The 15,939-nt window shown below is 39.6% G+C and overlaps 1 protein-coding gene across 1 annotated transcript in view; it reads right to left on the bottom strand.

The window, feature by feature from the left end:
• tab3 (TGF-beta activated kinase 1 (MAP3K7) binding protein 3) overlaps window positions 1–15,939 on the bottom strand; it is an 80,210-nt gene that overhangs the window by 2,739 nt on the left and 61,532 nt on the right. The window contains exons 5-6 of the mRNA XM_039745210.1: window positions 10,133–10,226; window positions 8,565–8,648 (exon numbers count right to left, since the gene is read on the bottom strand). Coding sequence (XP_039601144.1) covers window positions 8,565–8,648; window positions 10,133–10,226 — 178 coding nt within the window. The remainder of the gene's footprint in view (window positions 1–8,564; window positions 8,649–10,132; window positions 10,227–15,939) is intronic.

Below are 15,939 nucleotides of genomic sequence, written 5' to 3'. Positions count from 1 at the left end.
CTTACATTGATCCTTTTGATTTTCAGCATTAGCTCCGATGGTGATAGAAAGGGACTTTTTGGTGGAACTGAGGCGCACGGATAATCCATACAAGAAAAGGGATTGAACAGAGGGGACTGGGCGGTATCATGGTCTGGAATCCCTACAGATTTTATTTTTTCTCCAGCCGTCTGGAGTTTTTGTTTTTCTGTCCCCCCTGGCCATTGAACCTTACTCTTATTCGATGTTAATGTTGATTTATTTTTTATAATTATGTCTTTCATTTTTCTATTCTTTATTATGTAAAGCACTTTGAGCTACTGTTTGTATGAAAATGTGCTATATAAATAAATGTTGTTGTTGTTGAACTGTTATTGTTGTATTGAGGAGGATGGATTTTTTTTTTTTTTTTTACAAATAATCCGAATTTTTGGCGAGTAAAATGTTGCGATTCTATCTGCAATGCAGCGGCTCTTTATACTGTATTTCTGCATATTAAGATGGTTTTTATAACCATAAATTAGTTTTTGAGGGGTGAGGGTTGATTCAGACAGAGCAGTATTGAAGGCCTAGGTGTGAGATGCACGGTCCGCCAAAGGACCAGATGATACGGAAATTTAATGAACATTACAACCCGAAAATAAACAAAACTGTAGAGAGGGCCCATGATTAAATGAACGGTAAAAAAGTAAAAGCTAAGCGATGGTGACTTATTGAGGCAGGCGGGCCAGAGCACAATAGCACGGGGCTCGATGTAGTGCGCGTTAAGTCAATCTAAAATGCGTGCTCAGATTCGAAAAAATATATCATTTTAGGTTCTATTTGGATATAAGTAGGTTCTATGTAGTCGACAGAAATATCTTTAGTAGGAATGTAAGTTGAATTTAGTCTTTAAAATTTCTATGGTGAAGAAAAATTTATGCAATGATGACTAAATTTAACTTACATTCCTACCAAAGATATTTGTCGACTAAATAAAAATTACTTATATTTAAAATTTAAATAGAACAGATACGATAGTTCATAATGTCCATGCAACACTACGTGCACGTAAGGGCAGAAGTCATCCGTTTTAACAAGCAGCGTATTGCACTGATACAAAATAGCCTGCCCGTCTAATTATTTAGGAATGGATAGATAAATTAAAAATTTGTACAAATAATGTTTTTCTGTTTTCTTCCTCGATGGATTCTGGCACGCCCAGCAACAGCTGCTCGCACCCCAAAGGCTGCAATTATTTATATATATACTCAGCAAAAAAAGAAACGCCCTCTGACTTTCAACTGTTTTTACTTTCAGTAAACTTAATGTGTAAATATTTGTATGAACAGTAAAAGAGTCAACACCATAAGACATAAACTAAAAATGTTTCACAATGTGTCCCTGAATGAAGGGAGGCTCAAAATCAAAAGTACCAGTCAGTATCTGGTGTGGCCACCAGCTGCTTGAAGTACTGCAGTGCATCTCTTCCTCATGGACTGGACCAGATTTGTCAGTTCTTGCTGTGAGATGTTACCCCACTCTTCCACCAAGGCACCTGCAAGTTCCTGGACATTTCTGGGGGGAATGGCCCTAGCCCTCACCCTGCGATCCAACAGGTCCCAGACATGCTCAATGGGATTGAGATCCGGGCTCTTCCACTGCGAGGATGATCAGCTGTCCTTCCTGTCTCCCTGTAGTGCTGTCTTAGGCATCTCACAGTGCGGACATGGCAATTTATTGCCCTAGCCACATCAGCAGTCCTCATGCCTCCCTGCAGCATGCCTAATGCACGTTCACGCAGATGAGCAGGGACCCTGGGCATCTTTCTTTGGGTGTTTTTCACAGTCGGTAGACAAGTCTCTTTAGTGTCCTGCATTTTTAGAACTGTGACCTTAAATGCCTACTTTCTGTAAGCTGTTAAGGTCTTAACGACCATTCCACAGGTGCATGTTAATTAATTGATTATGGTTAATTGAACATGCATGGAAAACATTGTTTAAACCCTTTACAATGAAGATCTGTAAAGTTATTTGGATTTTTAAAACATTATTGTTGAAATACACAGTCCTAAAAAAGGGACGTTTCTTTTTTTGCTGAGTATATATATATATATATATATATATTTTAATAATAACGTAACATGATTGACAATGTAATTGTTTTGTCATTGTCATGAGTGTTGCTGGCATATTATATACGAGGTGTGGCAGAAAAGTGAATGAAACTGGCAATACTGCAAGCGATCTGGCAACGCTGCGCTGTTGTCCTTGATAGAGCACGTGTATCAGTACCCTCCCATAGCTCAGTGCGAGTTTCAACTCCTTCCGTTAACTACGTCATTTTTGTGACTGCTATTAGCGAAGTTTGTTTTTGGTTGTGCGTCACAAAAGGAGAATCGTCCACAAAGAATTTGTTCCTCCAGGACAAACTGTCAACCAAGTTTTTTATAAAGACGTCCTTGAAAGGCTCAGAAAAAGGGTCATTCGCATGAGACCAGACATTGCAGACAAATGGATGCTCCTTCATGACAACGCCCCATGTCACACTGCCCTCTCCATAACAGAATTTTTGACCTCAAAAGGCATTCCTGTGGTTCCCCAGCCCCCTTATTCACACACCTTTTTCCTAAACTGAAAAATGTCCTCAAAGGACTTTAGAAAACATCCAAAAGAGTGTAACGGACATGCTGAAGACCATACCGGTTGAAGACTTCCAGCGCTGCTACCAACAGTGGGAACAACGTCTCCAACGGTGTGTAGCTGCCCAAGGGAACTACTTTCAAGGGGATAACATTAATGTTTGAAAAAAAATAAAAACTTTGGTAAATAAAAAATCAGTCTCATTACTTTTCTGCCACACCTGTATATTATATATATATATATATATTATATTATATATATATACTATATATATATATATATATATTATATATATATACATACATACATACATACATACATGTGTACATATATATACACACACACATATACATATATATGTCCATTAACTTCCAGCGCCGCATCCGAGTGGCAGCCTTTCCAGCAGCTCCGTATATGACTATCTTTTTACCTTTTAATCTCTATTTCACTATTTCACTGATCACTTCTACCACTTTCTTTTATGTGGAATTGCTCCCTGGACACTTTTACTATTTTACTATTTGACATGGATTTTACACTCCAAGAATCGCCTATTCAAGTAGTCAGAAAGCACTGAGAAGAAATGCTTATGCGGTGTGGTTCCTTATTTACCTGACGAGGTAAGAAGACGATATCGGGCAGCCGAGCGGTGCAAAGATAAAAGATAAGATTAAATCGAGACAACTTGAGAGAAAATGGCGTTATAAACCGTCGGTGCCTTCTGTGATCCTGGGAAATGTAAGCTCACTACCAAATAAGATCGACGAACTGGCTGTGCTGGTGAAAAATGTCAGAACCTACAGAGAATGCAGCTTGCTGCGTTTTAGTGAAACGTGGCTAACGCCTACCATCCCAGATGCTAACGTGGAGCTACCCGGTTTAGCACAGTTAGAGCGGACAGAGACGCAAGTACCTGTGGAAAGAAGAAAGGAGGAGGACTCGCTCTCTATGTCAATACAAAGTGGTGCAACTCAGGACATGTAAACGTTAAAATCTCCACTTGCTGCAGGGACATCGAACTGTTGGCCGTAAGTCTGCGCCCTATTACTTGCCCAGAGAGTTTGGACACGCGATTGCTGTTATTGTTTACATCCCCTCAAGCGCGCGAGATGGCGAGTGACATCATCCATTCCGCAGTTGCTAAGTTACAAACGCAGCACCCTGAGGCACTTGTGCTAATTGCTGGAGATTTTAACCATGTAACGCTGGACAAAACATTACCTGCCTTCTCCCAGTATGTGGATTGTAACACTTGGGGAAACAGGACTATCGACCTACTGTATGCAAACGTTAAAGGCGCATACAGCGCCACCCCACTGCCTGCGCTTGGGAAAGCAGATCATAACCTGGTTCTGCTTCAGCCTCAATACAAACCAAGAGTGAGGGCGCTACCTACAACTACACGCTCATTCAGGAAGTGGTCCCCTGAGGCAGAGCAGGCTCTGAGAGACTGCTTTGGAACTACAGACTGGGATATATTGCTTGGGTCACATAGTGAGAACATTGAAGAGGCTGTTGAATGCACAACTGATTACATCAACTTCTGTATGGACATTGTAGTTCCAGTAAGAACAGTATGCTGCTATGCTAACAACAAGCCATGGGTTACAAGTGACATCAAGGGCCTTTTGAACCAGAAGAAAAGGGCTTTTAAAGGTGGTGATCAGCATGAGCTCAAGCGTGCAGAAGGAACTCCGAGTCCAGCTCAGGGCGAAAGAGCAGTACAGGAGAAAGCTGGAGCAGAAGTTGCAGAACAACAGCATGAAGGAAGTGTGGGATGGGATGAAGATTATCACTGGCTGCAGCTCAAGCGGGTGCCGCCATCGAGACAGACGTGGAGAGAGCAAACCAAATGAACAACTTCTTTAATAGGTTTGATCACAGTAACCCACTCTCACCTCGAGTACTGCATCCTCCAACCATCCTTCTGCTGATACCAGCATAGGTGAGACATCCCCACCCACAATTACAGCAGCCCAGGTGAGCAGAGAGCTGAAAAGACTTCGTGCCAGCAAAGCAGCGGGTCCAGATGGTGTATCGCCACGACTGCTGAAGGCCTGTGCGTTGGAACTGGGGAGTCCTCTACAGCATCTTCAACCTGAGCCTGGAACAGGGAGAGTCCCAAGGCTTTGGAAAACATCTTGTATCACCCTGTCCCAAAGGTATCACGTCCTAGTGAGCTGAATGACTTCCGCCTGTTGCTCTGACGCCACATCTGATGAAGACCATGGAGCGGCTGCTGCTTCACCACCTGAGGCCACAGGTCCGCCACGCCCTCGACCCTCTGCAGTTCGCATACCAGGAGAAGGTGGGAGCGGAGGATGCCATCATCTATATGCTACACAGATCCCTCTCCCACCTGGACAGAGGCAGTGGTGCTGTAAGAATTATGTTTTGGACTTCTCTAGGCCTTCAACACCATCCAACCTCTGCTCCTTAGAGACAAGCTGACTGAGATGGGAGTAGACTCACACCTGGTGGCATGGATTGTGGACTATCTTACAGACAGACCTCAATATGTGCGCCTTGGGAACTGCAGGTCTGACATTGTGTTCAGCAATACAGGGGCGCCACAGGGGACTGTACTTTCTCCGGTCCTGTTCAATCTATATACATCAGACTTCCAATATGACTCGAGTCCTGCCACGTGCAAAAGTTCGCTGATGACACTGCTATTGTGGGCTGCATCAGGTGTGGGCAGGAGGAGGAGTACAGAAAGTTAATCAAAGACTTTGTTAAATGGTGACTCAAACCACTTACACCTTAACACCAGCAAGACCAAGGAGCTGGTGGTGGATTTTAGGAGGCCCAGGCCCCTCATGGACCCTGTGATTATCAGAGGTGACTGTGTGCAGAGGGTGCAGACCTTTAAATATCTGGGAGTGCAGCTGGATGACAAATTGGACTGGACTGCCAATACTGATGCTCTATGTAAGAAAGGTCAGAGCAGACTATACTTTCTGAGAAGGTTGGCATCCTTCAACATCTGCAGTAAGATGCTGCAGATGTTCTACCAGACGGTTGTGGCGAGTGCCCTCTTCTACGCGGTGGTGTGCTGGGGTGGCAGCATAAAGATGAAAGACGCCTCACGCCTGGACAAACTTGTTAAGAAGGCAGGCTCTATTGTAGGATTAAAGTTGGACAGTTTAACATCTGTGGCAGAGAGACGGGCACTAAGCAAACTCCTGTCAATCATGAATAATCCACTGCATCCACTTAACAGTGTCATCTCCAGACAGAGGAGTAGCTTCAGTGACAGACTTTTGTCACTGTCCTGCTCCAATGACAGACTAAAGAGATCGTTCCTCCCCACACTATGCGACTCTTCAATTCCACCCGGGGGAGTAAATGCTAACATTAATTTTATTTTAATTTTTCATTTTTTTTTTTCATTTTATTACTATTTAATTTAATATTGTTTCTTTGTATCAGTATACTGCTGCTGGATTATGTGAATTTCCCCTTGGGATTAATAAAGTATCTATCTATCTATCTTTATCTATCTACTATGGGGTGCCAAACAGGCAAATACATTAATTTTGTGAATATATAAAGTCTGCGTCAGAATATATAAAGTCAAAACTTGAATATATAAAGTCACTGTCGGAATATATAAAGTCAAAAATTGAATATATAAAGTCAGCATCGGTATACATAAAGTCAAAACTTTTTTCTGAATATATAAAGTCAGCGCTGGAATATATAAATTGAAAACTTGAATATATAAAGTCAGCGTCGGAATATATAAAGCTCTGACTTTATATATTCCGACGCTTACTTTATATATTCAGAAATATTCCAACGCCGTCTTCATATACTCAGGTTTTGACTTTATATGTTTGGGAATGACTTTATATATTAAAGTTTTGACTTTATATATTCAGAAACAAGTTTTGACTTTATATATACCGACACTGACTTTATATAATCAAGGTTTGACTTTATATATTCGGGAATGACTTTATATAGTTAAATTTAGTCATCATTGCAAAAATTTTTCTTTACCATAGAAATTTAAAAACTAAATTCAACTTCCATTCCTAACAAATATATTTCTGGTGACTAAATAGAACCTACTTATATCCAAATTCGAGCTATTGAGCCGTCACCTGCCTGCCTGAATAAGTCACCTCCTCGCTCTTACTTTTTTACCGTTCATTTAATCATGGCTAGTGGGGGAAAAATTATAAAATGGAAGGATTACACTGAGTATGACTTTACCAAAACAATTATTGATGGCAAATCGATTATTCATAAAGCTTCAATTGGTGATCTGTTTTTCTGTGTTAACCTCATATTTTTTCATACTTCTTCTCAAACCAAGGGTGTGCGAGGGTAAAATGAATCGGGAAGCAAAGATCAATGTAATCGGTGTACCATGAAATCATGCAATGACAGAAGTTCCACTTTGCTAATATTGCAAAGTGTGATTAAATGCGTGACTTTTTTAACGTGTTATGGAGCATATGCATCAAAGCTTCTCAGCTGTGCTTGTGCTAAGAAAAGGAAACATTTTAAAAATAACGTAACACGATTGTCAATGTAACCTTTTGTAAGTAATGCCTGGAGGATTCAGTGCGGAGAAACTGTAGAGACAGCGTGTGTTTTAACTTGTGGATTTTTCTGTGAGTATTTGGTGGCAGCGTCACAAAGTTGCTTTTGTAACACTGCGTGCGGTAGCTGCGGAGCTCAGCTCAGAGCGAAATGAGGTGAATGGGAGGGGAGATAATGACGTGACTCCCCCACCTGCCTTAACTGTCAATCCCCCACAAACACAGTCTCTCGGAATTTGCATAAGCACAGCCCTTCACGTGCAATTTTAACTTAGTTACAAAGTGATCAAAACTCTCGTTTATACCCTGCGTCCTCTCATTAAACTTGTATCCCACATTACCCGTGGGCATGACAAACACCAGCGGCAGCCTGTCTATGAACTTAATTTAAAATTTAGGTTTACACCTTGCTTTGTTTCCGAAGTAGCAGCACTAATGAATATGGTTGTATATGTCACTCGCTCGCTTATTGTTTCGCTGCCTTCTCAATTATATAATGCAAGTTTTCTTCAGCGCTTTTTGGGGGTCTTCCTGGTTTTCTACGCACTGCGTTGACAGTCAGTTCACGTGATTACGTGGGAGGCGTGATGATGTCACATGAAACTCCGCCTCCCACGGCTTTCGAGCTCAACTCTATTACAGTAAATGGAGAAAAATACCTTCCAGTTATGACCATTACGCGTAGAATTTTGAAATGAAACCTGCCCAACTTTTGTAAGGAAGCTGTAAGGAATGTCAAATTTCAGCCTTCTACCTACATGGGAACTTGGAGAATTAGTGATGAGTCAGTGAGTGAGTGAGTGAGTCAGTCAGTCAGTGAGGGCTTTGCCTTTTATTAGTATAGATATATATGACAGCAACACTCATAACAGTGAGAAAACAATTACATTGACAATCATGTTACGTTATTTTTAAAATGTTTCCTTTTCTTTTTCATAACTTTTTAAACACTTTTTACTTCTCCACTGCAAAGCGCAGGTATTTTGCTAGTGTTACAATATAATCCTAGAAATGCAGGCAATCCACCAAAAAAAAAAAAAAAAATGCTTATCCTTCATTTACATTATTTGTAGAAATATGTAAACAATCATTGAATTCTTAGTCAGTTTTGATATGACATACATATAAATGGTCAGGTAAATAAAGTAAAATACGCTGGTTCAGTCATAAATTGTGGGGTTTGCACACACTCTCTGCATTCATTTGCATTTTCTCCTGATTCTCTGAAGCTCTGCCATATGTGCTCTGATCTGAATGTGTCTATGCCACTGTTCTTTAACAGGCCTGGTACTCTAACCATGATTGTTTTCTCCTTTCTGACCAGTGCTGCCAGACTGGATTCTAGCCTCTGGTGATTGTGTGGCAAAATCAGAGGAGTTGGAAGATTACCAAATCAAGGAAGGAAGCTTACCTTTTTTAACTGGCTTTGGGGGTACAATAGGTCCGGGTGGAATATTGTCATAGAAACTGTTCACAGCATTTGGATCAAATTTTCCTAAACAAGAAAATAGTACTGTAGTTAAGTTATATTTATAAGTTTCAAAAACATAAGACAAAGTGTAATACTTTTATTGAAAGGAGAAAAATTAAAACAATTACAAATGCACAGTTACTAAAACCATCTTTATATATTTGTTAGACATTTTTGCTCAGCACAGTGCAAGAAAGTCAGTAGAAAGTTAAATTCTTTAGCAAATATTGCAGGGGGGGTAAAGTATGCCAATGAACATTATAAACTTCATTTTAAATTTAATCCTTTCAATTTAAAATTAATGACATGTTGAAGGATAAATAAAAAAAAACAACTAACCAGTCACTTCAATTCCCTGACAGTCAGTCATTGGGTTAAGAAATAAGTTATGACTTGATGGTTATAACCTAATTTTGCATATACTGTATATCAGAATTTGCAATGAAAATGTTGGTAAACACTAGAATCACTGAAGTCTACGAAAAAACTACTAGCCCCGGGTCACCTTAAATTCCTTCGCACCTCTCCATCCGCGTATTTTGTTTTGTAAGTGTGTTGTTCAGCACAAGCAGCCTGCTATTCCATCCCTACTTGGGTGGTGCAGCGGTAAGAACTGCTGACTCATAATCAAGAGGTTGCGGGATCGATTCCAGGAGCTTCCCAGAATTATAGTTTTGAGAATTGAACTGCTCTTACTGTTACTATTACAATAAAAAACATACATTTGATGTTAGTCTGTAACAGCCAGTGCAATTTATGTTACTGCTAAAGGATAGCTTTTTATTTTCATTCAGTTTTATTCTCTTAGTCTCGTCCACACTCCCCCAGATCTGACACTGCTGTTTTCAAATAAAGACTGGCTATAACAGAGGTGAACTGAGATGAGGGTGAGGGTTCTACAACAGAGAAAGACAACAGAAGCTATCCCCGCAACAAATTTCCACTCACACATAAAAACAACACAGCCGCACCAGGCATAAAGGCAAAAGATGGCACCATTTGGATGCAGCAAGAGGTTAGGTGTCATCCTGCCAGTCATGTCTGCCACACATGTCTTTCAACGAAACAGCAGGGCTTATAAAGCTTGCCAAGGTATCGTGCAAAGTCCTGTTTGTGATTATGTTTTGTGATGGTCTTTATATGAATGAAGTAACATGTACGTTACTTATATAAAAGCTGCATCAAATGTTGTTTACCTATATTTAGTTATTTATCTTCCTACAGCATCAAGTCACAACTAGAATGCAAAGCTTCCTTGTTTGATCGACATGGGCATGCTCACAAAGTACATGTGCAATGCTACTTCAGTACGCAAATGACTTTAGCTGCAGGTGGAAGCTCCTGTCGCACTCTCGCAACTGTTGTTACTGTTCCGCCATCTGTCCAAAAATTGCTTCATAAGCTTTATGACCTCGGAAAGTCTTTCTCCTGTGTGAGGAGTGGCATTAAACATTGGCTCTAAGAAGCTTAAGTATATTAGATCAAAATTATGTTATTGGCAATGGTACCTCTAGACCGAAGGAGGTCAGTTTCTTTCAGCATACAGTCAATATCAATTTGAAGCTGTCTGTTCAGATTTCTTTGTCTCGTCATGTCCTCTGGCTAGAAACAAGAAAGGTAACAAATTGACAGTAATTAGTAATAGACAGTAACTCTTCTGTAGTAAAAACATTTTAAAGAATTCAAATACACATTTTACATACGAGTACATAGTATTATAGCCAAAAGTCATACTTGCAAATAGTTTCAAAAAAGTTTGTAAGTCCATTGCAATTACTACATTAATGTTCATAAAACTGAGGTCTTTCAACTTAGACACAATGACAACAAAGCACTATCGGCGTAAACAAGTCACTTCCTCTTGCCAATACTAAACACAAATGTTTAAACACTCACTTGTCCAGTTCAATAATATTTCTGGATTTCTTGTGTGAACAGTTCTCTTCAGGTCATACAACAGCACCTCAGTTGGTCAGAGTGCTACACTCTAATGTGACCATTTAAAGGTGCTAATATTCATCTCTTTAAGCAATTATGTTGCTGATTTACACTAGTATGTTTTGAGTAATTGTCTTTTTGCATCAGTCAGCCTCTTTTAAGGTTCATGTAAAGGGCAGGTGCCTGACATTCTCGTGTAAAATTTCTTAATACAACTTTGAATTGATGGCAAGAAGTCCAGGATCTGAGGCAGCAAAGCAGCCCAAAAACAAGATGCTCCTGTCACCATACTTCACCGTTGGTTTTGGGTGCTTTTTAGTATTGCACATTTGTGCCGAACAGTTCAACGTTTGGATTCCTGTTCCATAACATATTCCCCAAGAAACAGGGTAGAAAACCCAAGGGATGTTTTGCAAACTTGAGAAGTATAGCAAAATACACATGTACACTCCGAAAGACAGCAGTGGTTTCCTCTGTAGTATCCTTCCATGTACACCATTCATTTTCTGTGTTCTTCTCATTGTGGTCACATGAACAGGAACTCTGGAAAGTTCCAAGAGGTTTCCTTAGTTACTTTGCTCTTACTCTAGGGATGTTTCTAACCTACTTTAGCATTGTACACTGTGATCTTGCTATGATATTTTCCAGATGCCTACACCTAAGGAGATTAGCAACACTACTGAATTTCCTCCATTTTTAGCCTGCTTACATTACTATGGTTGTTTTTTTTAAACTTTTTCTAGCTTTAAGCACACCTATAATCTTGTTTTAAGAACTTCTCATACATCTTTTGATCAGTAACCAAATATTCTGTGGCCATTTTTTTTTTTTATGGGCCACCTCCAATCTACATTTCCAATCTCATCTTATTGACTGACACACTAGACTTACCCTAATTAGCTTTTGGACTCTCAGCCTAGATAGACGCATATTTCATTCCAATGTAGACTGTGAATGTTCAAATGATGTATTGCTTTTGAAGTACTAAAGTATAAATCTATATGTGATTAGCTTAGTAAACATAAGGAGATTATGTTTATTATCTATTATGATTTTAGTACTCATTCCTCTAGAAATTTTCACATTTTATTGTTATACAGCTTTGAATCACAGAAGATTTTAGTTTGTGTTTTTTGACACTGATCATAATGTTAATATGAAAACAGATCTTTGCAAAAAGGTTTAAATTACTTACAGTTATAATACACAAACTAATTGATCTAATAACTATTCACCCCCTTTAATATGACACACCTACTTTATCACTGGTTATAATAGCCAAATTAAGTTGATGTCACATTATGCAACTTCTAGTCATTGGCTATTTCAGACTTGCTGACAAAGTTGCTGATCTCATTACCAGACCAGTTGTATGCCAACTTTCCAGCACAGTTGCGCCCCTTTTTGCGACAGACAATAGTATTATGCCTGATGGAGCCTATGCTTTACAGCAAATTCAGCTGCAATCTCAGCTTTTTTTTCTTTTGTTCATTCTGTCATGGTACTTAAAACATTACCGTAAATACCCGCATATAGGACGATACCATGTATAGGACGCAGTGGATTTTTGACCCTGAAAACCATGGAAAAACCTGTGTACCTGTTTATAGGACGCATCCTGATTTTGAGTTACTAATTAAAAGCTGCTGCCGCCAGCGCCAGAGATTGTATCCATGCATTTGTGTTAGGCTGGATTCTCTCTGAACAACAAAGAGCAAGAAACATACTAGACGGCAAAAACGACATATTGGTGACTTGAAAATTCAAAATAAAACAATTTCCAAATGTTACAATAAGGCATAGAGGTGGATGTATTGTAAAATGAGCTTTCAAATGCTGTCATATTCTCCAACATCAATACAGTATTAGTGACGCTACACCTGAAAAATACTTTAATCTGAAATGGTGTGAAATGCCAGTGAAGGGGCGACGGCTAATCGTGTGCAGACTGAGGCATACCCCGGTAGCTACAATTGCAGCACTGCTAACTGACTGTCGCTTGAAAACAAACCTTGAAATTCCTCTCTATCCCCGTCACACAGCCATCGAAGGCGAAGGAGAAGCACTGACACACGCGCACATGATCATAAAGTCCAATGGATGCTCCCGTCTACGCGAGAGCATCATTGAACAACAGAGAAAACTAACACTGCAATAGTTTGCGCTAAAGTGCTAGGAACCACTCGATTTTTTTTTTTTAAAATGAGTTTTAAGCACAGGGAAAAAATGAACATTTGAAAAATCTGTAATTTAATAAACCACCAAGAAACATAACATTGCCACAAGGCACGCTATGAACCGATCACTGTAAACAGAACTGAGAACAAAAACAAGCCTTTTCTACCTTTTGCATCCAGTCCTCCCTCTCTCGCGAGCCTGGAGTGCCTGTCTCTCTGTGTGTGTGTGTGTGTGTGTGTGTGTGTGTGTCTCTCTCTCTCTCTCTGAAAAGAGAAACTGTATCAATGTGTAAGACGCACCTGGGGTTTTAGGCCTACTTCTTAAGAAAAAAAAATGCGTCCTATATGTGGGTATTTACGGTAGACAGATTTTTGTTTGCAAGGTTTCAAAACACCTGTATTGCGTTTATTTCGTTTTTATCACAGGGTTTCAAGTGACTGTCTTATAAATGCACCTGTATCTGTAAGGTGCAACTTGAAAACAAAAGGCCACAATTCCACCAAAAGAAGAACAGAAAGCACAAGTTGAGATGGATACAAGAAATTATTCAAGCCACTATGTACTCTTTAAGAGTCCAGTTTAACATTAATCATTAAAAAACAGAAAAAGTCCTCTTCACTGTGTGGTGTCCTACCTGGTTACATTCTAAAAACATAGGAACACTTGTAGTTCACATTTGGATCAATAATTTTTAAAATATAACGGTTATAAAACAACAAAAATACAGACACATTTAGCCAAAAAAAACAATTGAACTTTTTCTTTTTTAATTTACCAAAACACTCAAGACAGATTTTCCTTGTTTTGGTTGATCTGAGCCTAGTTATTACCCAATTTCATTTATTATTTCATTGCGTGTATTTTGAAGGTGGACAGCCTAGAAGCCTCAGTGATACAGCATTTACAACCTAATGACATACAAGTAAATTGTGTGTTGGCATTTTAGAAATCCATTAATCTATTTTCAAATATTTTGTACAGATTATAACAATTACTTCACTGTCAATTTGTAGATTTCATGTAAAATTTTGCCCTCTCTCCCCAGCAAGATAACATTTTCCAAAATAATGCCACAGAGATGCTTGCCACAAAATATTTCAAGACAAATTGAGATTGTAGGTGTTAAAATTTAAAATGTTGACTATTCTGTCCTACACACACAAATATTTATTTATTAAATAATAGCTGATTACGCAGTGGCTTCGCTCACTGAGTGCAAGGGAAAAAAATAAAATGTAGTATATAAATTAAACAGTAAAATATTAACATGTAAGATGTAAAGATACATTGAGCAGTACTGGAGTGTATTCAGGTAAAGTACAGTGCATCCGGAAAGTATTCACAGCGCATCACTTTTTTCACATTTTGTTATGTTACAGCCTTATTCCAAAATAGATTAAATTCATTTTTTTCCTCAGAATTCTACACACAACACCCCATAATGACAACGTGAAAAACGTTTACATTAGGTTTTTGTAAATTTATTAAAAATAAAAAAAAAAACTGAGAAATCACATATGCATAAGTATTCACAGCCTTTGCTCAATACTTTGTTGATGCACCTTTGGCAGCAATTACAGCCTCAAGTTCTGAATATGATGCCACAAGCTTGGCACACCTAACCTTGGCCAGTTTCGCCCATTCCTCTTTGCAGCACCTGTCAAGCTCCATCAGGTTGGATGGGAAGTGTTGGTGCACAGCCATTTTAAGATCTCTACAGAGATGTTCAATCGGATTCAAGTCTGGGCCACTCAAGGACATTCACAGAGATGTCCTGAAGCCACTCCTGTGATATCTTGGCTGTGTGCTCTGGAACAGGTTTTCATCCAGGATGTCTCTGTACATTGCTGCAGTCATCTTTCCCTTTTTCCTGACTAGTCTCCCAGTTCATGCTGCTGAAAAACATCCCCACAGCATGATGCTGCCACCACCATGCTTCACTGTAGGGATGGTATTGGCCTGGTGATGAGCGGTGCCTGGTTTCCTCCAAATGTGACACCTGACATTCACACCAAAGAGTTCAATCTTTGTCTCATCAGACCAGAAAATTTTGTTACTGGTTTCTGTTTATGGTCAGAGAGTCCTTCAGGTGCCTTTTTGGCAAACTCCAGGCGGGCTGCCATGTACCTTTTACTAAGGAGTGGATTCCGTCTGGCCACACTACCATACAGGCCTGATTGGTGGATTGTTGCAGAGATGGTTGTCCTTTGGGAAGGTTCTCCTCTCTCATCGGGTTCCTGGTCACCTCCCTGACAAAGGCCCTTCTCCCCCAATCGCTCAGTTTAGATGGCCGACCAGCTCTAGGAAGAGTCCTGGTGGTTTCGAACTTCTTCCACTTACGGATGATGGAGGCCACTGTGCTCACTGGGACCTTAAAAAGCAGCAGAATTTTTTCTGTAACCTTCCCCAGATTTGTGACTTGAGATAATCCTGTCTCCGAGGTCTACAGACAATTCCTTTAACTTCATGCTTGGTTTGTGCTCTGACATGAACTGTCAACTGTGGGACCTTATATAGACAGGTGTGTGCCTTTCCAAATCATGTCCAATAAACTGAATTTACCACAGGTGGACTCCAATTAAGCTGCAGAAACATCTCAGATCCTGAACAGGATGTACCTGAGCTCAATTTTGAGCTTCATGGCAAAGACTGTAAGTACTTATGTACATGTGCTTTCTAAATATTTTTATTTGTAATAAATTTGCAAAAATCTCAAGTAACTTTTTTTCATGTTGTCATTATGGGGTGTTGTGTGTAGAATTCTGAGGAAAAAAATTATTTAATCCATTTTGGAATAAGGCTGTAACATAACAAAATGTGGAAAAAGTGATGCACTGTGAATACTTTCTGGATGTACTGTACATTTTAAAGGCACTGTAACACAACAGGTAAGCAGCACTAACAGCAGCTTAAATGTATTTGGATCATCTCTCGGTAACAGATCCCATGTGAAAGGCGCTACACATCTGCTGTGGTATAGAAATTACATTTTCAATGCAATCCTGCAAATTTCTGCCTGACAACCTTGCACTACATGACTGTGATTTAAGAGAAAAATTATTCTGAGAAATGTGGACCCTGCCCTTCCATGCTTAACGGGCAGAAAGTCCAAACAATTCCCAAGTCCAAAACTTAACATCAAGAGGTCGGTACATCTTCTTAGATGTAAACCCTCCATCTTCTTAAAAAAATTAATCAC

Source organism: Polypterus senegalus, chromosome 2, assembly GCF_016835505.1.
Source record: "Polypterus senegalus isolate Bchr_013 chromosome 2, ASM1683550v1, whole genome shotgun sequence".
Lineage (NCBI taxonomy): Eukaryota > Metazoa > Chordata > Cladistia > Polypteriformes > Polypteridae > Polypterus > Polypterus senegalus.
This window is presented reverse-complemented; position numbering and strand designations above follow the sequence as displayed.